We start from the raw sequence: 22784 nt of genomic DNA, 5'->3' as shown, positions 1-22784 counted from the left end.
TTTTTCAACCATATCTGTTGACAATATAATTTCTTTATATATATTGAAGGCTACCTTTTTCAGCTTCTCTATTTCAAGGCAATATTTACAAAAACTAAACTAAAACTAGTAATTTCCTATACAAACATGTTTCCTACTATTTATTCTGCATAATAATAATCTGTTCTGTGCGCATGCACACGTGTGTGCGCGTGCACGTGGCACCCGGGCAATTCCCATATTACGACTGCACCACTGAACATACCCACTGGTTCATCTTATACTCTCCCCTATTACCTACTAGGAAAAAGGGGGAGAGGCTTACAAATCAGGTAAAAAAACATGAGTAATAGTTATTCAACTGGTACAGTACAATACTAACATGAAGCATCATACCAATAAGATGATTCGATAATATAGCTGCAGGCAACAGCGCACTGCGCGGATTAAGATATTTTTAGTTGTTTTCTTTTGTATACACTGTAGGTCTGTAACTTAAGTCAGATATGTCAGGCCTTAAGCACCTCCCCAGTCGTGTTCTCCTCCCATCAACCAATCAAACTCGTGAACATCTTGATGCGCATTTAAAGAGAACAGCACGCAACAGTTTGTATTTTGTTGAAGGTTTTACTCTGTCTTGTCGATGTGGCTTAAACCGCTATCCGGCTATTTATAACTAGTGCATTTGGTCCATCTTTGCAAGTACACTGTTGAGCTAGAGTATAGGCTACGTCCCGTGCAACTGAGTATTCGTCATGCGGGTTTCTTTGATTCTGCTAACAACGTTATGCTACATAACATGGGGATTTCCTTTGGGTAAGTTTCACAGGCTTATCTGTTATTTATTTGTCTCACAATTGGCGACCGTAGTGCGCCAAGTAGGCTAAAAGCACTGCCGCGTAGTCTGGCACATTTGTTTTACGCATTTACGCATAACTAATATGCGTGCACTTTGTTGTTTTTAGACACCAGTATTCAGATCCAGCATTCGGGAGTGGTCGGCAGGGAGGAGACCGTGGATCAGGTACTGGTGAACGGAGTCTCTCTTACCAGAAGCGGCGAAGTCGACAGCATTATCCGCACCATGTCGGTTGATGCACCCATTCGAACGTTTGCTGTCGAAGTGCTCGACAAAGTTAACCAGACGACGGTATCAAGTAAGAGTAGGTCGACTCGCATACTAGCCAAGAATTGCATGTTTTCATTATTTATTTAATTCAACAGGAATAACTTTTCGTTTACCATTAACAGGAAACCACACCATTATCCGTTTGCGTGCATGCAAGCTGGATGGGTCTCAGGTGCATTTGAGCGACAGTATTCTTTACGATGGAAAGGTGTACCTGACTCTGGACCAAACCAGTCACACATGGACCGCCCAGGCACCACAAGCAATTGCACTCAAACGGCTATGGGACCAGGAGCCAGAGCGCACGAGGAAGGAGATGCTCCAGCTTCAGGAGGGATGCCTCAAACTGATGAACGGATTCATGGTTTCTGAGGGCAACTCGGGTATGTGAGAGGGAGAGCGAGAGGGAGTACTATGGGGTCATTATTGTTCCAATGTTATTTGGAAATCTGTGTAGAGAACTGTAACTGTATCTCAATCCGTACACTGATCTGTAAATCCATACATAGATGTGTAAATCTGTACATGGATATGTATGCGTAATGCGTACATAGATCTGTAAAGGCATACAAAGATCTGTAAACGTCTTATCAGTAAGTCAGGTGAGCCTCTAAATTGGCTGTTTTTTTATTTATTTTTTGTTACACTTCTGGTTCTGTTGTGCCTGTGGAGATTTACACACGCGTGTGGATATTTGACTAACTCCAGGATATAGATGTATCGTCCACATCAGACTCGAGGAGACAAAGCACCAAGGAATATTGGTCAGAACAATGGGGCAGACTACAATTATATTTGCATTTGTTAGTCATCTAAACAAGCAGTCCATTCCAAAGCTAGATATGTAAAAGTTGAAAGACACACTCACAGCCATGCTGATTTGTCAAAATGACATCCAGCCGTTTTCATGTGAACAACTTTTAGGCTGTCTACACGAGCGCTGGGTTTAATGTAACCGTGATTGTATGTGCGCAGTTGCACTGTTCGCCCACACACAACCGGGGTTTTGCTACACTGCAACCGCGGTTTTGATTGATTGAAAACTTTATTAACAGATTGCAGAATGGGTACAATACTGTAGCTCAATACACACAATTGTTAAGGGGATGCAGACCAGAGAGAGACTTTCGTCTTGTTTACATCAGGGTCCCCCATTTTCAATTCATCAGGACATTGTACATTGGTCTTTGGTGAAGTCCAGGGTGAAGTTTTGCGCACATCCCGGTTACAGTGGGCATAGCAACTAGTGATGGGTCGGTCATGAGCGACTCGTTCATAAGAGCCGATTCATTGCCGTGAGCGTGAGTCGAATCGCTCACGTCTGGCAATGAGTCGGTTCACGCCCCCCCCCCCCCCCCCCCCCCCCCGCACACAGACACACACAATGAACTCAATGGATATCGTCGATCGGGGGCTCAACTAGAGTCTGACATTTTTCTATGAGAAACTGAATGAATAGCATACACTTATTTGTATTTGGTTGTATAGGAGTCGAGTGGCGCTAATGAGTGTCTTTTGTCAAACAAGTTACACCGACGCCTGCTGCGCCTGCTGTGTGCTGTGAGTGTCAGTGTTGCTACAGTCACAGTCGTCAGTCAGTCACACTTATTTAACATGATCAAATAATTATTATAATATTTTTTACTTCACTTTGAAATATTATAGTGAAATATTTTGCAATGTTGTCGCATTTATCTTGTTGAAATCCTCCAACAGGCTCTTTTTTGTAAGTTGACTGGTTTGCACACCAATAATATAGTGCAATAATAGAATAGTAGAATAGATAGTAAAATTATGCAATAGAATGGCCAGAGTAAAATAGTGCGACAGTACAATCAACAGCGGGGTGTATTAGAAGGCTATGGTGAAGAGGTATGTTTTTAGCTTATTTCTGAAAATATTAAGAGATCTAGCTTCCCTAATGTCCATAGGTAGTGTGTTCCATAACTTTGGTGCATAGTTAGCAAAGGCTGCATCCCTGATTTTCTTTAGACTGTGGCTTGGAACCTTCAATAGTAGATGATCGTAAAAGGTTTATACTTTGTATATAAGGAGGAGGACCTTGAAATCAATTCTAAATGTTACCGATGATTACTGATGTAAACAGGGGGATCCTGATGTAAACAAGACGAACGTCTTTCTCTGGTCTGCATCCCCTTAACAATTGTATGTATAATTGTATGTAATTGTATGTATAACATCGGCCAAATTTTTTTCATAGTTTGAATGCGGCAGCTGGCTCCGGAAGTGTCAATGATCCGTGAACCGTGAGTCGAATCAGTTAATCGGTTCATTGTCGTGAGCATGTATCGAATCGCTCACTCACTGAAATGATCTGTTTGGCACATCACTAATAGCAACTGAGGTTATTCCCAATCAGTGGCGTAACTCTCTCTCCAGGTGTGCCGGGGACAGATTTGTGGGCGTGGCGAGTGACGTCGTTAGGGGGGGGCCCCCCCCTCTCTACCTCGATTTTTTTTAATACCAGGGGTGCAATACCGCATTTTCCCAGGCGGTGGCGCCATTTCTCCATGTAAACGACACACTGAGCTCATACATACAGAATTTCCATTGCATTCAGAGATCTCCAGGTAATGGTCTTTGCTATGGCAAATTGCTCTTAGAAATGGGAGTCAAGCAAACTTGTTAAAGTGTACAGCATGTGAATCAAATGTGGGATTGTTGTGACAAAGCTACAGCATAGAATTCTAAAGAAGCAAATCAAAATCCTTACTCCTGATTCCCCCAGTTAAAAGAGTTTCTCACACCAAGAAAACCTATTTTATCTTTTAGTGGAATGAACATTGCCGGCATCAGAATACATTTGACTTCTGGTCTTCATATAATCTATCAACAAAACGGGGGGAACAGAATGAAGAACAATTAAAACAATTTGCGATCATGAAACGTTTGGAGTCTAGAATATCTGATGAGTAATCGGTAAACATTATTCTTTTAAGTATAATTTTCTTCTATGTCACACACACACTGTAGGCATGCGTTCTTCATGGGACTAAGTGCAAGCCCAGATAAGTACTCGCTATTTGCATATCAATAGCGCCGGTCGTATTTAACACACCTGACGACCGGCGCTATTGATATGCAAATAGCGAGTACAATCCCAGTTGATTTCAGGAACGCACCACTCACTGCACACACACACACACTGCTGGTGTCGTCACTGCTGCTGGTTTAGCTCTAGATAAGGGCAAGAATGCGACCCCCATCTACTCCTCTTTGCATAATAATAGGACAGGTAGTCAGAAGGGGGGGGGACATAACTGCATTCTGAAAAAATGCGGGGGACACATTCCAAAGACCCCCGTGGGAAATACGCCCCTGTTCCCAATGTTTACAGCAGAGCTGTCACAATTATTTCCCATGTTTACGGCAGACTGTCGCAAACAATAACAAGTTAGCAACCGAGCGCGGGGTAGAGAGATTAGAGCAGAGCCAGCTACACCAGTGTTTACAGCAGAGCTGTCCCAAGTAGCGTTATATGAAAATTATTGTAACAAACTTTTGTTCGAAACGTATCGTCTGTGTTGAAGAGTGTTGTGATCGACTGGTGTCTGTTGTCGCATTCCTGACCTGACGCTCAGAGTAAACCTGTAGCTGCAGCTAAACTAAACTCATGTGTTGTAAATTTATTGTTATAAGGAACCCAGTCCAGACTGCATCCCCATAACAATTGTTTGTATTGAGCCGTATTGTACCCATTCTGCAATGTGTTAAATAACGTTTGCATCCATTCATTCTACTAGCGTTAACGTTACCACATTATTACGTTAGCATGTAAGCTAACAAAATCGCCCATGCTAGCCTCGATGCTAACTATACATAGAGAATGCCATTCACATTAGCATGTAGCTAAGAACACCGGAGATCTTTTTGTGAGACTAAACTATCCGCTCTTGGTGGTAAATTGTGTTGTTAGTTTTGTTTCAACAAATGAGAGGCAGAACACACAGTGAATGTATCCGTTTTGTTTATTGCACTTTCTTTGCTGAAAAATAAATGCTACGTTGGCTAAATGGCTAACGCGAGGTATTTAACACATCTGGCGCCAATAACGTCGTACAACGTGTTTCAAGGTCATGCTAATTCTGCCAAACTACGACGTTATTGATATCATATTTCATTTTTTCGCCATGGTATTCATAATTCCCTCACCCAGCCTCGGCTGATACAGTGGGAGCCTGCACAACTCTGCAAAGCTTCAATACTGCCGCCTGGTGGATGATCGGCGAGTTACAACCGGAAATGGATCTCTGGTGATCTCCGTGCATCTCGAAAATGCGTCCGGCACTCGCATATTGTTGCGGGACTCTAGACACGCATCCGTGTATATGGATCGCTGCCATAACTCAATAATCGATATGATTTGGGCGTTTATTATTATTATACAAACCGGAAATGGATCTAGTAGATCGCTGTCAAATACGTGGGATCTTTTTCCTCCAGTCTCATCTGCGAACGGTAAGAGGACAGTAACGATACTTTCAGCGTGTTTGGTTATTATTATTAATGCAAACTGCTCTGATCAATATATCACCCATACTCAGGGCCGCCTGGGAGAAATGCGAGGCCCTGTGCGAGATTTAAACGCGAGGCCCCCCCCCCCCCAAAAGGTAAAAAAAAAGAAAAATTATATATATATATATATTTTTTTTTTCATACATATATATATATATATTTTTTTTTCATACAGTCAACATATTCTTAAATAATGGCGCTGCCTGCATGATACAGTCAACATATAGCAAGAGAGAGAGCGAGAGAGAGCTCCCGTTCTACAGTCAATATACAGTGTACAGAGAGAGAGAGAGAGAGAGAGAGACACATTGGAAAGAAATTGAAATGCTATTTGGCCCTAAACAGAGAGTACACAGTGGCAGAATACCTGAGCACTGTGACTGAAGATCCTTGACTAGGTACAGACTCAGCGAGCACAGCCTAGCCATCGAGAAAGGCCGCCATAGGCAGACTGTGTGTGTTAGAAAGAGAGAGAGAGAGAGCATGTGTGTTTGTCGTGTGTGTGTTAGAGAGAGAGCATGTATGAGAGATCCAAAAGGACAAAGATCAACACTTAAATCCAAAGAGAGAGAGAGAGAGACACATTGGAAAGAAATTGAAATGCTATTTGGCCCTAAACAGAGAGTACACAGTGGCAGAATACCTGAGCACTGTGACTGAAGATCCTTGACTAGGTACAGACTCAGCGAGCACAGCCTAGCCATCGAGAAAGGCCGCCATAGGCAGACTGTGTGTGTTAGAAAGAGAGAGAGAGAGAGCATGTGTGTTTGTCGTGTGTGTGTTAGAGAGAGAGCATGTATGAGAGATCCAAAAGGACAAAGATCAACACTTAAATCCAAAGAGAGAGAGAGAGAGAGAGAGAGACACATTGGAAAGAAATTGAAATGCTATTTGGCCCTAAACAGAGAGTACACAGTGGCAGAATACCTGAGCACTGTGACTGAAGATCCTTGACTAGGTACACTCAGCGAGCACAGCCTAGCCATCGAGAAAGGCCGCCATAGGCAGACTGTGTGTGTTAGAAAGAGAGAGAGAGCATGTGTGTTTGTCATGTGTGTGTGTGTGTTAGAGAGAGAGCATGTATGAGAGATCCAAAAGGACAAAGATCAACACTTAAATCCAAAGAGAAGAGGGTCTATACCAGAGAAAACAAAGCAGCAAGGATCCAATGGCCGACATCAGCTAAATAGGCTAGCCAGGTACTGTGACACCAGGCCACACACAGCTTTGGCCAACGGCCCAACGCTACACAAACGACCAAGACATTCACACACAGCACATGTCGTATCTCCAAATGTTGTGAAGTAGCATATGTTTTGCCTGGAAAAAAACATCGTTATTAACAAAACATTCGGGAGGGGAAGGAAGGAAGAGTGGGGTAATGTCATTACATTTTCATTCATCTTACCTGCACCAAGGAACGCAGGGCGAAAGGCCGCAACACAGGTCTCCACGTTGACGAAAGGCCTCTCGCTGGCGGGACAAAAATAAGCTATGCTATGGCCGGAGCCTTGTCATGGTGCAGGCCCGACTACATCTTCTGTCAAAGATGATGTCGTAGTCAGAGTGCCAGAACCCCCTGCTATTCTCACGGCTAATGTCAATGGTCGTAGCACAAGCTAACAGCTAACTCTAGCCTAGGCTAACTGATAGCATCAAACTAACGTGCCGTGCGCAGCCGGCAGCTAACGTCGTAGCTAAACAGCTAACTGGCTAACACGGCTATCGCTAACCATTAGCTAACGCAGAAGCAAGCTATGCGGCTACCACTGAAACTACAACATTGAGAAAAGCAATACAGGCGCTGACACCAGGCCACACACCGTTAGCTACTAACTCCATACTACAACAGCTAGTCGACCAGTTTGGCTCCAGAGAGAGAGAGAGAGAGAGAGATCCACGGCGGGAATATAATAGGTTGCATGAACTCACCATAACGCAGTATCAATGGTAAAGTTGGAAGGAGACTTTCTTGGCCCACGGTGTAATTTCTTCTGATCCATGCTGCTTTTGAAAAGACATCCACTCGCTCCTCTGAATAGCGCTGAATTAGATCCCTGTACCTCGTGTGTCCGAGAAGAGCCCGGAAACACTATCCTAAAATCTGTAGAGCAGCAGAGCCGCAGAAACCGGAACACTGCAGTCTGCAGAGCCGCAGAGGCAGGAACAAGTCAGACACATTCTACAAACGTGTCTAATGTGAAATATATAAGCAAAACTAGATTTTAGGTCTGTGATGAAAAAGGGCCTCGCGGGAAGGGGGGCCTCGCAAAAAAAAAAAAAAAAAAAAAATATATATATTTTTTTTATTTATTTTGCGAGGCCCCCCCTTCCCGCGAGGCCCTGTGCGACCGCACTGCTCGCACACCCCCTGAGGCGGCCCTGCCCATACTACATAAAGCATTTACTGACTATCACGGAATTATAAATGACCCCCCCCCCCCCCCCCCCGTTCATCCGCGATCATGTACAGTTGAACATTTTAATATAGCGTTTATCGGCAACAAACGGCAGTTGATTATCTATATATGCGTTTATGCCTATAACTCACGTTCTAGGAATTACTGCAGAAAACGATAAAAACATATATTTATATTCTAGACGGTATTTTCGTATGAATCTATGAATGAAAAAGTATAACGTTCCTACATCCTGAACGATAGATACTCGATGTTGAATGGGCCATAGTAATGTCAATTTAGCAATACAATTTAAAAAGTTATAGCCCTGCAAAGAAGGTGAACATCTCCATAGGCTTAGAGTGGTGGCAGAGAGTGGTTGAGACGGGCAAACTCTGTGGCAGTTAATGTGTTAAAGATGGTGACTTTGTTGTTTTTAAGCAGTAAGTGTAGTGAGCGTTCAACCTTTTCTGATTGGTTGAAATGGCCTTCATGTCTGAACAACATCGCCACCTACTGCTTTGGCATTGTACTACATGCATATGACTTCACTCGGTGCAGGGTTTAAACCAGTCGTGTGGACAGTTTTATTTTTTTGAATAATAAAAAAAAAACTGTCATTAATACCCGTGGACGGGGCCTAGTCAGGGGAGTTGTTTCTCCATGGAGTCCTGTAGGTGTAGGTAGGGGGGCAACAACTCAGTCACTTCAGCTGGTATTGCTGATTGGCTCAAACACTGTCTATAAAGCTATACCAGTAGTTGACTATAGCACCCACCCGCGTGTATATTTTACCCAACAGAGTTGCACTTCCACGTTCTGTTTGCGTGATCTGATTGGCCACTGAAGTTTTTTTTCAGCACCAATCGCGTTACTCCTAACAATCGCGCCAGCAGACTGTTACCCTAACCCTAACCTTAACCAATTTCGAAAGAGCGACTTCGAAAGAGGCACCAAGCTTAACCAGTTTGTTAGGAGTAACGCGATTGGCGCTGAACGTCAGTGGCCAATCAGATCGCGCAAACCGAACGCGGAAGTGCAACTCCGTTGGGTAAAATATACAGGCCACCCACCCAGCAGTGATTTAAGACCGGAAGTAGAAATACAGATTTTTTTTTTAAATGGCTTGACAGCATCCTTGTGAGCATTGTGCTGTGATTGGCTGAGATGCTCTCCATGCTGGCTTCTGCCTCTAGTGTTTGTCAGATCTCTGTACACAGTTATAGATGTCTGTACACATTTACAGATCTACGTACGGATTGAGATACATTTACACAGCTCTCCACACACATTTACAAATAATATTGTAACAATAATGGTCCCATGGAGTACATGAATTGCATGAATACTACCCCATACTGCTAATTTTTGTCCCCCACTGTCAGCTATTCTGGAAAGAATGTCACTTGGCCTGGTAACATCGGTTTCTATGGAGGGTTTCTGGTTGATGTTCTACAGGTTTCCAGGAACAACAAACTATTAGGAGTGGGCAGAACCTTAAAGGGGCATACAAAAACAATGCTGGTTTTATTTTGCACATAATCTCACACACATTCAAACTTTTTGCACACATTAATTTAGTTTGACACTTATTGAGAGAATTTATTTGAATATGGCCACCAGTGATGTTATCGACGGGGACATCGAATTATTGTGTTAATTACAGCACCATAAAGATTTAGGGCTTTGTATATAAGGAGGAGGACCTTAATATAAATTCTAAATGTTACCGGAAGCCAGTGCAGAGTAGCTAATACTGGACTGAGGTGCTCTCTCCTATTGGTTCTAGTTAATAGCCTAGCTGCAGAGTTTTGAATGAGTTTGGAGTGTTTTTTGGGAGGTCCGTAAAGAGTGCATTACAGTAGTTAAGTCGGCTTGAAATTAAGTCATGGATAAGTTTTTAGCATCCTTTTGATTTATAAATGGTCATACTTTAGCTATGTTTCTAAAGTGGAAGAATGGTGTTTTTGTCACCTTGTTGATGTGGGACTTATCCAAGTCTATAATAACACCAAGACTTGTAACTTCAGGTTTAATCCAAGGAGTAAGTTGCCTCATTGCTCGGCAGCATTTCTCTTTCTGCTATAGGGCCGACTAGTAGGATTTCAGTTTTGTCCTCATTTAATTTTAAGAAGTTGTTGCTCATCGTCCATTTAGTTTATTTCTAAAAAGACAGGCAGGAATGGAGTTAATGGCTGCAGCATCATTTGGTTCAACAGATGTACTATTGTGTGCCATCTTCTATCTATGACGCAGTTCTCTAATGATGTCCCCAAGTGGCAGCATGTATAGTGAGATTAATAATGCACCAAGGCAGCTCCCTTGTGGAACTCCAAAGTAGGAGTCATGTTTCTCAGAAATATGATCTCCAAGCCTAGTGTAATACTTTCTCCCAGTTTTGATATATGTTCCGAACCAGTTTAATACATAGTGGGAAAGACCAACTAACCTTTCCAGACAATGAATTAGGATACCATGGTCAATCGTGTTGAACGATGCGCTTAGGTCTAAGACGACAAGAATTGAGACCTTATTTGCATCATAGTTCAGTTTGAGGTCTCTAATTATTTTTTAGTAAGAGCAGTTTCAGTGCTGTGGTGTGCTTTTGTTCTTTTTGGCCTTCAGTGGCACAACAACGTCTAGAGTAAATGATAAGGTATTGCTGTGATTTTCAATCATGCAAAAAGAACAGTTCAAGCTGTATGGCTCAGATAATCTCATCATATTAGAGAACCTCTCCTCTGCCATGTCACTAGTGCCATTCTTTTAACTACGTTCTATCTTTTGGGCTTTGTCAAGATTAGGTTGGCATCAAAGAACACACAGTGATTGTCGGATATAAGTAATTTGATTACTGAGACCTTATCAATGTTCAACCTTGTTGTTATCACTTACGTCTAGAGTGTTACCATGCTGAGTGTGTTAATTCACATGTTGTATGAGCTCAAAGCTGTCATAGGTTGATAAGCTCAATAGCCTTGGGGTCATTCTTCTTATCAATATGTATATTCACGTCTCCATATAGGATTAATCTTTCACATCTAATGATGCCAAGTGAGATCAGCTCCGAGAATTCCTGCAGAAATAGTATTTTGGTGGTCTGTATAATGTGATGATGAGCAAAGAGTTCAGATTTGAGCTCAATAGCAAGATATTCAAATGATGTAAATTCACCCAGGTCAATGTCACTACATACAAATGATGTGGATAAAATAGTGGCAACCCGGGCGGCTACGTGGCGTAGTGGGCAAGGCGCTCGCCACGAATGACGGAGACGCTGGGCTCGCCTGTTCGAGCCCAGCGCTCCACATTGCTTTCAGTTTAGCTGGTCGTTCATACTAATACACATTGGCCGTATTAGGGGGTGGGAAACTGATGGGTGGGGATCGGGCGTTGTAGACCTCCTACAGGTCGGTTGGTGCGCCTGCGCAGTAGAATCAGGAAGTGTCGGGGGCAGCGTGAGCCTCCCACGCGTTACTCCTCGACACTGAGAGATCGAGCTGCGCAGGTGAAAAGATGCGACTGCTGTTACCTCAAGTACCGGAGGGGACTTGTGCTATGTATGACTTAGTCCACATTGCAGCCGGCTTGTGGGAGGCAAGAAACGGCGTTCGTGACAGGGGAGGGTTGAATTGGATGATACGAAATTGGGATGGGAGAAAATATAGAAAATGGGAGAAAAAGTGGATAAAAAAAAAAAAAAAGTGGCAACCCCTCCCCCTTTCTTATTTTGTCTGACCGATAATATTTATATTTTGCAGGACGGGTCTCTATCAGCATTTGTCGCACCAGTAATGTTTTTTATTTGATCAGATCATTTTTATTTTTATTTTTAAAGATTTATTTTTTTAGCGTTTATCGCTTTTTACTACTGGGCAGTCCAGTAGAGAGAGAGAGAGAGAGAGAGGAAGAACGGGAGACGGAGTGGGGGGAAGACATTCGGCAAATGACGCCGGGTCGGGGAATCAAACCCGGGTCGGACGTGCCGCGACGCAGCGCGTTACATGGTTCGCCACTTGGGCGCCCCATTTTTATCAGATCATTGATTAAAAAAGATTTGTTAGCCAACTATCTGACATTAACTCATTCAGCGCCAGCTATTAGACAGAGCCCGTCATAGCAAGACCACGCTTTAAAAGATAGGAGTGCGTCACCTTGTTTGTAGAGCTATAACTATATTATAGCTATGGATACAATACTATGGCCCATTTGACATCACCCATTTGACATCACCTATCTATCGTTCAATATGTGAAAAAGAATAAATGTTTATCATCCAAACGTTCCCGTGTTATACCGTGGTGAATATAAGTATGGTTTTAGAGCGGTCTGGGGTAATTCCCGAAATGCTGAGTTATAGCCTTATACGTCAATTCTATTATAGACGTTGCAGTTTCTTGCCTCTACACGCTATTATTCCGAAATCAAATCTATATCATAGGCATTATGTTCCATCATGAATGCATGAAGGGGGGGGGGGGGGGGGGGGGGGGGGGGGGGGGGTCGTTTCTGATTATTTGATTGGCAGTAACTGCATTCGTATTGAAAACTAAACGTTTATCAGCCCGATCGGTATAAAAGCATTGCAGGATCAAGCTCAAATTGATGTCAGATAGTCCTTACCTGTGATCGGGAGTATTCCAAAAATAATATTCCAATTGTTATATAATAAGCTATATAAGCTATATAATTGTTTTAATAATAACAAAGTTAAAGTAATGTGTCAAAATCAACAAACTCCAAGGCACTCTCTTTAACTATTAAAATGCCTTTATTATTGTGCCATTGGTCATATTAAACCTTTAAAAACAGATATGCGTTTTCTGCCAGATATGTGTTTGTCTTTGTTGTGCACTGCAGATGACTCTTGCCCCTTTTAAACAAATATGCCGTTGTAAAGAAGACACCTCAATATGTTGGCTTTGCTTTTTACACTGAACCAAACAAAGTCAGCAAAATGCTGCACCCGTGTGATTTTTATTTTATTTTTTAAATACAGTAGCATGCCAGTCCATCTGGCATTCCGGAATCGGAGGCCTGACGTGTAAAGGCCAGTTCAGATCAAGATTTGCAACGAAACTGGATGCAACTTGCAAAAGAATTCCAAGACACCCGATTCTCCATTCTAGAACTGGGCCGTTCACATCAAAGCAAGACGGTGGAGACGTCTTAGCGAGGTGTGTCACAGCAGTAGTATGAATTTTACTTGGACACCACCTCTTAAAACAGCAAATAATTTTGTTAAACCATTATAAAAGTTGTTGCAATAGAGAAGAATAAAGATGCAGTGGATAAAAGTGGTGGTCCAGTCAAATCCACCATGGATCGAAGCAGCGCATCGCGGGTCTCCTGCCTATATGACACAACCACTAAACGCCTCAACCGTATTGTCTTACTCCATAGCCCCAAGTATTTGTGATAAACTGGATCTTTAGAAAATGACCAGAAGCTTTGTTTGGACACTTAAAGAAGAATGCGGTATGGACGGCAGCCTCTAGGTAGAGCAATACACGTCTGTGGTTCTGAAATGGGTTTGGTGCCTCTTGTTCTCCCTCCTTGGTGATCAGAAACACTGCTTTGATCTCCACTCCTTAATGCATCTTATTTGAACCCCCCTTTGTGCTTAAAAAAACCCAATAATAATCAAATGTTATATGGTGAGGCGACTTGCATCTCCAAAGGTGCTCACATAGTGATCTTGAGGACACACCTGGACTGCTGACTGTGCAGACGAGCTACTGGGGCAGGAGTCGCAATAACTAAGGGAGATATAATGCATTAAGACACTCTTTCGCTAGGCTTTTGAAAATTTGAACTTTTGTTTTTAGAAAATACCTGTATCTGCAATCTATTTCTGATGGCCCCTGCCTTTGGATAAACTGTATCTGTAGGCTACTAATCGCAGGTAGGCTCCATCTTAAAGGAACACGCCAACTAACCGTTTTCTCGGACAAGAAGATGGATGCCAATTTCCTCTCTGCGTTCAGTAGAAGGCTATCTGGCTGCAAGCTAACCTAGCTTAGCACAAATGAATGGAAGTGGATATGGACCAGCTAGCCAAAAATGCCTCTCCTGGAGTTTTAAGCTATAGGCCAGTGGTCCATATCCGCTTAGTAGTTGGTTAGGCAGTAGTTAACCTAGTGAAACATATTGTTGTAGTGACATGCAAAGTAGAGTTGTTCCGATACCGATACCAGTATCGGAAATGCCGCCGATACTGCCTAAAATGCTGGTATCGGTATCGGCGAGTACCCTCTAATGTTGCGCTCCGATACCATGACGTAATTTATCAACAACACTGCGGACGTTGGGCTCTGTAGATACTTTATATACTCATACTTCGCTGGGTGAGCATTATAAAACAAACGTGTGCTTAATCGACCGTGAATTAAAGTGTCAATTGCCATTAACAGCAGAGCAGATACTTTCTTAAAATGCCATTGTCCCGACAGCGCTGTTGACGGGGAGCTCTGATGAGTTCGCTTGGTGGCTGGTGTTATTAGCATTGAACAGCTAACCGAAAGCTAGCTTTGACGTTACCTTGGCTAAAGTTGGGGCTATTCACATAATCCAGTAATGGCTGCAGATCTGCAAGCAAAGTACAGCAAGTTGGCAAAGGAGTATTCCAAGTTAAATCACAATGTCACCGGCAGTAACGTTACAGTCTTTCCATATAGCGGTAGCTCATGCTAGCTAACATAGCTCACGGTAACGTTGTCATTGCACAATTGCACGTCGCGTACACAATTAATGACATGTTGCGGACAGCCATATCGGCGACAATGTTTAGCTTTTAGTGCCAAATGATAAGAGTCTGAGGCGGAGTCTCAAAAGAGAATGTTGAATATTTATTGTGCAAAAATCACAACAACAGAGCCTCTGGTACTAAACGGAGCCTTCTTGTGGAAGCAAGTGCAGCAACGAATAATGTCCGTGTGGAACTAATGTGCCAACAACCTTTCCGTGGGTGAACTCATTGAGATAGTTTTCAATTACTGATACTAATACTAATCTATACAATCACCTGTCGTTGAATAAATACCATTACTTTATAGTTATTACTAAAAAACAGTATATATAAAACAGTAGCTGTATTAAAAAAAAAAAAAAACGTTTTATAATTTATATAATATTTTTTAATTTTTTTAATGTATGCACTGGTATCGGATAAGTATCGGTATCAGCCGATACCCAAAGCTTAGGTATCGGAATCGGATCGGAAAGGAAAAAATGGTATCGGAACATCTCTAATGCAAAGTGAGTTGTGCCCATGCAAGCAATTGTGGATTACTTGCTGTTCTTGTTTCAGGAATGCAGATGGCTCCTGTTGTGGCCCCAGTCATAGCAATGCTGGTCTTTATGGGGCTGATCCTGATTACCCTCCTCATCTCTAAAAAACAAGGTGAGCAAAGTACATTTTTCAAAAACAGATTTCCATTGGAATTTCTTCTGCCATCATTGGACATATTTAGCTCAATCTTGATGTTTGACTATGGAGACTACTCGGAAACGAAAAGTAGAGTAATGTGCTCTTTATATTTTCATCCTTATGTTATTGTATTCCAACCGCCTCCTCTATGAAAACGGTGGCCCCGTGGCCTCATTTTAAACGGGTCATGTTCATTTTAATCACAAGTTCAGTGAAGGGTCTCATACTCATGAGAGAATGTGTGGTCATGTGTTTTCTTTCATTCTCTCCCTAGGTTCATGGCAGCCTGGAGGTAGGACAAAAAGCACACTAGATGTTTTGTGTCAATGTGTTCTGTAGATTTATTATGTTACCAGGAATGTACAGTATAATAATTGACTGATAATTAAATATGAACTGTTTGTTGTTTGGTTAAATGAGCACCACCAAACAATATGGTGTGTTTGTATATATATATATGTGTGTGTGTGTGTGTGTGTGTGTGTGTGTGTGTGTGTGTGTGTATGTATATATATATATATATATATACTTCCCCTTTCTTTGTACAGTGTTACTCCTATATGAGAAGGGGAGTGTGAGAGAGATGTTAGGGTTTTACTGCTGAGAGGATCCAAGCCTCTTGGACACGTCTTTTGGGCTTTTAACCCTTTGAGGTGTATGATCACACAGGTGTGATTTAGAATTTTGAGAACTGAACATTCTAATGAAGATGTCATACTTGCCACAGGTCATTCATGGAGTTCAAGAATTCCAAGATAGAATTCTGAGGAAACATCTTTCAAAAAAACTTAAAAAAAAGAAACATCACACCTTAAAGGGTTAAAGTAATTTTTTACACCTTCCAATTTCCCACCTCCCGGTGTCTTGTAAAAATATGGTGTTATGTATAGAAATGGAAATCGACGCTCTGAGCTGTGAAGAACACAGAATGGCAAATAATTAAACCATGCATGGTGTGCGTCTGTCTCCATTATGATGAACCACTGGCTAGATGTACTATTGGACCACTGGTTGTGCCTTGTGCTGCCTTAGTTTTCTCTTTAGAACAGCACTTAATCTGGGGCGGCTACGTGGCGTAGTGGGCAAGGCGCTCGCCACTAAATCTGGAGACGCTGGGCTCGCCTGTTCGAGCCCAGCGCTCCACATTTGCTTTCAGTTTAGCTGGTCGTCCGTACTAATACACATTGGCCGTATTAGGGGGTGGGAAACTGATGGGTGGGGATCGGGCGTTGTAGACAGCGACTCCTACAGGTCGGTTGGTGCGCCTGCGCAGTAGAATCAGGAAGTGTCGGGGGCAGCGTGAGGCGCCTCCCACGCGTTACTCCTCGCCACTGAGAGATCGAGCTGCGCAGGTGAAAAGATGCGACTGCTGTTACCTCAAGTACCGGAGGGGACTTGTGCTATGTATGACTTAGTCCACATTGCAGCCGGCTTGTGGGAGGCAAGAAACGGCGTTCGTGACAGGGGAGGGTTGAATTGGATGATGCGAAAATTGGGATGGGAGAAAATATAGAAAAATGGGAGAAAAAGTGGATCAAAAAAAGAACAGCACTTAATCTTTACACTTTAAAACAGTTGGGCTACTATTTATTTAGTTGCCTGCAAATTTGGTGGGCTTATGGCTGGATGTTGAGGGCAATGTAATTAAAGGTGCTATAGATAACATTTGTATGTAGAATAATATTTTTTTTATATATATAATGCATCCAGAGTTTTTAGAAAGGTGCAGAATAGAATTATTGCTTTTCCCCCACATAAATGATTGGTTAATGAATTAACTCATTGACTGCCACGCTGTTTTCCCATCTTTACTCAATGGCGCCAGCGTTATTGACTATTTTCGCTATGTTTGCGGACCCATCGTGTGTTCTGTATTATGGCTATGGAGACAATAGTATGGCTCATTTGACAGACATTGTTTATAGTCAAACACTGACAAACCAGTTAATTTCTACATACTTTAGATCGAGATATAGCATGTTATATGCATATGCCCAAACCGTTTGGCTTGCTCGCCTGAAACCTATATTATTTCCAAATCAAAGGTATATATATGTTTCTTCACAAAATCATCAAGGGGGGGGGGGGGGGTCGTTTTACCTCAAAGCTGCGATCGTTACCAAAAGCATGTTTTAGGTTCGGTAAAATACGACATTGATCAATACCAAAGCATGTTTTAGGTTCAGTCAAATAGACCTAAAATAGACCATACCTTAGTCAGAAGGTACTCCAGGGCGCCCCAGTGGCGAACCACATAGCGCGCTCAGCCGCGACACGGCCGACCCGGGTTCGACTCCCGAACCCGTCGTTATTTGCCGAATGTCTTCCCCCCCACTCTGTCTCCCATTCCTCCTCTGTCTCTCTCTACTGGACTGCCCAGTAGCAATAAAGCGATAAAAAGCCAAAAAAATTAAATCTTTAAAAAGAAGGTACTCTAAAATGAATAATCCCAGTTGTTCCATCGTGATCGCAATTACTTGTGCTTTGGGTATAGCTATCATACAGGAAACAATAGGTTTCAGGCGATCAAATCTCCAACAGATTGCTGTGTTCTGATTCACTGTGAGGGGGAGGGGTTCCTGCAGCCAGATGCACAGAGAGAGACCCAGAGACTAGATACCCAGTTCAAAAGGTAGGCGATACTGCCACCTGGCGGGATTCGATCGTCATTGCAATTTTTATGTAGGCAGCGGTGCCAGGGAGACACGGGTAGGTCTGTGCGAGTGTTTAGAATGGGGAAATCTATCTAAAAACGAGAACTCGTTTTTGGCGCTGAGCGGTTGGATTTGAAACACGGGAATACTTGTTTTTTGGCACAGAAAGAGTTGATCATTTAAAAATGTTGGTGTATCTCCTCCCTACTTCCCATTTCCCCAGGTGGAATGTACCTGATTGGATAATGACATGCTGGTGCTCTAGTGCGACATCTAGTGGCTGAATGTTATATATGGCACCTCAAGTTTCTTTAATAGTTGTCATACAGAAGTACAGAATACTTTTATACAAAATGCTTCTTACTGTTACGCTCCAGAGACTGTGCAAGACAAGATAAGTATGAAATAAAATAACATGGTATAGCATGTAAATTAGAAGTAAAAAAAATGAGGTCAGTCAGTGTTCAGTATAGACATATGTACAATGTTCGATGCAGAATAGACGTAACTGAGTTACCATATAATATACAATATACTATGCAGTGTACTAATATACAATACTATATAGTGCAAGGCAGAAATGGGATGAGGTGCAATTTAGGTACAATTTACAGTAGGTGTACGAGTTGTAGTGCAAATCCTTTATCAATAAATATAAAGTGTAGTTTATGTAGTTTACCTTTTAGTAGTGGTAAGCCTGCACTCGTATAGCCTCGCTATATGAATTTAGAATCATGAAAAGATTACCACATATACAGTTTAGTTTATTAGGATCCCCAATTGGCTACAACATTGGAGCAGCTATTCTTCCTGGGGTCCACAAAAAGCGTACACATTGTGACTGCATCATAACATTACAAAATAAACGTGACAAAGACTAGAACACGCATGCAGACGAGACAAGCTCCTAAAAATATAATAATCAAAATATAGGAATTCCAATGACTTCTTTTTATGGAGAGTATCCACCAGTGTTTGGCAATGTTCCCCCTTTTTTTTCTTTTTTTTTTCTTTTCTTTTTTACTGATTGTCTTACGGTAACGTTATAAAGATTACCTCTTTCAACGACAAAAGCAGTTTATTCTCAAATACTGTTTTATTCAACTGCCACCACCCTGCACATCATCTCAGCTCAGCCCACTGATTCGGCAATAACTCTCACAGGGTCCCCCAGCAAGGTAGATCCATAAGGGTGCTTACTTCCTGTCTATTAATTATCCTATATCTATTTTGTGATGTGATCCTTTTGCCAAGGTATGCGTGATGTTATAGAGGATGTGGGAACAGGTCTGGTAAACGTCTTCCTCCCCCCACACCTGCAGGTTGTGTGTTTGGCCTAATACATGTGCATGTTTTCCTTGTCATTCCTTGCAGGGGTTATTGGCTCAGTTGTACACTATCCTACGGACATCACAGAAATGCCACATGGAACAAAACGTTTTGACTACCAGGCCCTCTAAGTCAAAGACCCATCTGACTATTGTCCTACCATCTATCCTCCTGGCTACTACCTTCCCCTGTATGGATGACCAGAATCTGGGCTGTAACATATCCATAAAGATTTGTGGCTCCTGCAGCAAGACTGTAATGGCGCTGGAATTTCCTGGCCACTTTACAAGATTGTTTGCACTTTACATATTCTAACTTTTACACTGGTGCTTTTGGATATACTTTACACACACGCACACTAGTAAATGTTATTATGTGTGTCAAGTCCTCCAGGAATTTGCACGTTTGCGATTTCAGCATTTCTTTTCTCCATGTAATTCATATTGCCCCTCACACTATTGTGGATTTTAAGAATTGTCATCAGTGTAATTTTATTGCTAGGAAGATATGATCTGGCATTTGGGACTGATTTATCAGTCACGTATTCCAGTGACTGCCATTGATCTGGCAATCGTCATCAGTTTTGGCACACATACTTAAAGACTAAAGTCACATTTCCAAAATCAAGCCCTCACCCCCAGTAATGGGATAATTCCAGAAGGACTGATTTCCACACCCTGCTAATTCTGTCAATGAGATAATAATTATTGTAGGTTAGATTTTATTGTTGAACATATTTTTGTGTTTTGATTTATATATTGTGTTTCCTGTTTTCATGATAAACTTTTACAGAAAGATTAAATAAAGATTCTTTTCATGACATCTTTGATATTTTTTATTGACTTGTATCTGGTAAGACCAATTAATCTCATTGTTGGGGTAGCCTATTATGAGTATTTCTAATTTGGGGGACTTTCTCACTATGATTAACAGCGATTATCCTACTTTCTACTCTACTACATTTAACAGGCAAGTAGCTACTTTTATTAAAGGGTTTTGCATACATGCAATCATAAATATAATGCACATATAACCATATATGACTTTACACCAGACAACTTAAAGAGGAAGCTATTGGGGCAGCCATAACTCAACTCTTCGGTTAGGCTAACCAATAATAATAATAATGCATCCAAAATGTAATGTTTGTATTGAAATATGAGGACTTGATGCTAAACTAATGGCCTGGGCTACTTTTATATCAAGTGGGCTGGGCTACGTTCCTCACGGTTTTCTCAGTTCAGATGGGGCTGTTAGTTGCTTGTGTAGGCTACTGCTGGCTGCTACCTATGCATACTGTATTCTGGCAAAATTTGCAATTGCAAATACTGTACATAATATTACTGCATTCTCAATGTTACTTACACTGGGAACCTGTATATTCTGGAAAAAATGCAATTGCACATAGTGTACATACTATAATTTTGTTCTGTATTGACGGCTTCTAATCATCTATCTTACACAGCCTATAAATAACTGCCCATACTGTACCATGTATAGATGGTGGATTTTTGATTTTTAGATTCTACAACAATCTCCAGTCCGATCTGAAGATCCAAAGCTTGGTAACACTAAATGTATTTAAGGCTATGGTGAAGCCCATTGTAACCACGTTTTCTGTGTGCAGATGTTTTGTTTGACCATTTTGTAATGTTGCTTTTGTCTGTAGTGTCTGTGTGTTGTTGAAACTGTGTTGCTGCTGTTTCTTGGCCAGGTCTCCCTTGTAAAAGAGATCCTGAATCTCAATTGGGACAAACCTGGTTAAATAAAAAATAAATAAAAAGAGTCTGTGCGCCGCTTACACCTAGGTACATTGCTGCTCACCATGTTTATATTTTATATATGCTATGTGCCACCCTTATTCTTACTTGTATTCCTATATTTTCCCTAGACATACAATTCTACCTGCAATGCCGTTTTGCTTTTTTACCCTAATGCTGCTCTGACACCCTAATTCCCATAAGGGGAAAGCATTTGGGTAGCCTACTTTCACCACTGGTGTCATAGCAGGGTAATCACAGCTGCAGCTAATAAAGGCTCTTGATAGGTGTGCAAATGAGCCTGTATTGATAATTGTCAATAGACAAGCTAACAACCCATTGAAAATACTAAAACAAGCTCGATTTACCTATAAATCTGCTGGTCGCAGCAAAAAAATGAAAGAAACAACGTTTACCTGGCTATGACATGGAAGGATCCATTGGGGTTTTCTGTATCATAACTACCCAAATTAATGGTGCAGTTTGTAATACCGCCATCAAATGCTATCACTAGTTCCACCTAGTGGATGTAAAAGGCTGTACCAAATACTAAAACTGATGAAGCTGTTATGAATGTTCTTATGCATATTGATCCATAATACAAGAAGTTATTAGCTATAATCTTGCATGATTTGAGTCAACTTGACCATAACTGATTTTATGCCTTTAAAAAATATATATGTGTAGCAGGGTGGATTATCCCTGCTTTGTGGGAGTGGATGTACACGGCCACCTGGTAGTGAGAACGCAGCAGAGCTGGGTCCGGCTGAGTCCCCGACTGTTAGTAGGCCAGGAATGTTGAAGTGGAGGTCGAGCAGCGGGAGTGGATGGGGCCTAGGATTCACTAACCTAGGGATGGTGCGCTGGTCCTTCTTGCCCTCCCGGGCGATCAGCAGTAGCTCCCCACACACCCACACTTCCCCCAATACTTCCTGGGCCCTCCCACACCTGATGGCAGTAAGGATGGATGATATATTCGCTCCCCAAAGCAGTACCCTTCCTGAATGATGAGTAGAGACCTTTCCCAATGAACTATAGGCAGGGGGTGGGGAAAGGGTTAAATTATAATGAGCATTACCCGGAAAGGAAAGGGTTAGATAGAATGCACATTAACAGACACGCACACAGTGGTCCCATTGAGCTCTCTTTTACTGAAAGTCTGATTCACGTTACAAAGATTTACACAGGAATGAAAGTTATTTCCGCACTGGGCACCTAGTGCTCTCGCTCTACAGTACGGACTAAAGTTCTTCCCACACTGGGCTAGACACAGTAATAACCCCTTCCCTTTAAGGGTTTATATACTGATTTGCTTCTCCGTAGGTGGGGAGAGATGGGAGGAAGAGGGAGAGGGATAAAGGAGCTGTTCAATGGGATTTTTATAAAAGAACACACATTATTACCACATTCAACTAAAATGACAGTGGGCCCACGTTGAAAATAAAAGTCCTATCTATAGCCGGCTTTCCCCAAAATAATAAAAGTCGGGGCGCCCCTAAACACTGTTACCAGCGTCAGTTCAAAGCACTGCTTCTCTTCGCCCTTAACACTTTGGATGCCACGCCATGT

The 22784-nt window shown here is 42.0% G+C and overlaps 1 protein-coding gene across 2 annotated transcripts; it reads left to right on the top strand.

Annotated features, from left to right (window-relative positions):
• The first annotated feature begins 583 nt into the window (after positions 1-583).
• LOC311238928 (uncharacterized protein) lies at positions 584-20275 on the top strand. Of its 2 annotated transcripts, none has more exons than XM_084327128.1 (6): positions 584-795; positions 945-1136; positions 1231-1491; positions 15353-15445; positions 15747-15764; positions 19501-20275. In XM_084327128.1, exons 1-6 carry the CDS (start codon positions 735-737, stop codon positions 19584-19586), a joined length of 711 nt encoding a protein of 236 aa, XP_084183254.1. In that variant the 5' UTR covers positions 584-734; the 3' UTR covers positions 19587-20275. The 2 variants fall into 2 exon arrangements, with proteins under 2 accessions (XP_084183254.1, XP_084183253.1); XM_084327127.1 differs by having other exon boundaries at positions 945-1142.
• Positions 20276-22784: the final 2509 nt, after the last annotated feature.

The sequence above is a fragment of the Notolepis coatsorum genome, assembly GCF_963971535.1.
Source record: "Notolepis coatsorum genome assembly, chromosome: 13".
NCBI classification, from domain to species: Eukaryota; Metazoa; Chordata; class Actinopteri; order Aulopiformes; family Paralepididae; genus Notolepis; species Notolepis coatsorum.
Note: the sequence above shows the minus strand (reverse complement) of the source record. Positions and strands in the feature narration are given on the sequence as shown.

Excerpts from the sequence above, each read along its gene's own strand:
- LOC311238928 (XM_084327127.1), top strand. The coding sequence starts at position 735 with ATGCGGGTTTCTTTGATTCTGCTAACAACGTTATGCTACATAACATGG. Across the intron at positions 796-944 it reads AACATGGGGATTTCCTTTGG|ACACCAGTATTCAGATCCAG; the intron begins GTAAGTTTCACA and ends TGTTGTTTTTAG. Across the intron at positions 1,143-1,230 it reads GACGACGGTATCAAGTAAGA|GAAACCACACCATTATCCGT; the intron begins GTAGGTCGACTC and ends TACCATTAACAG.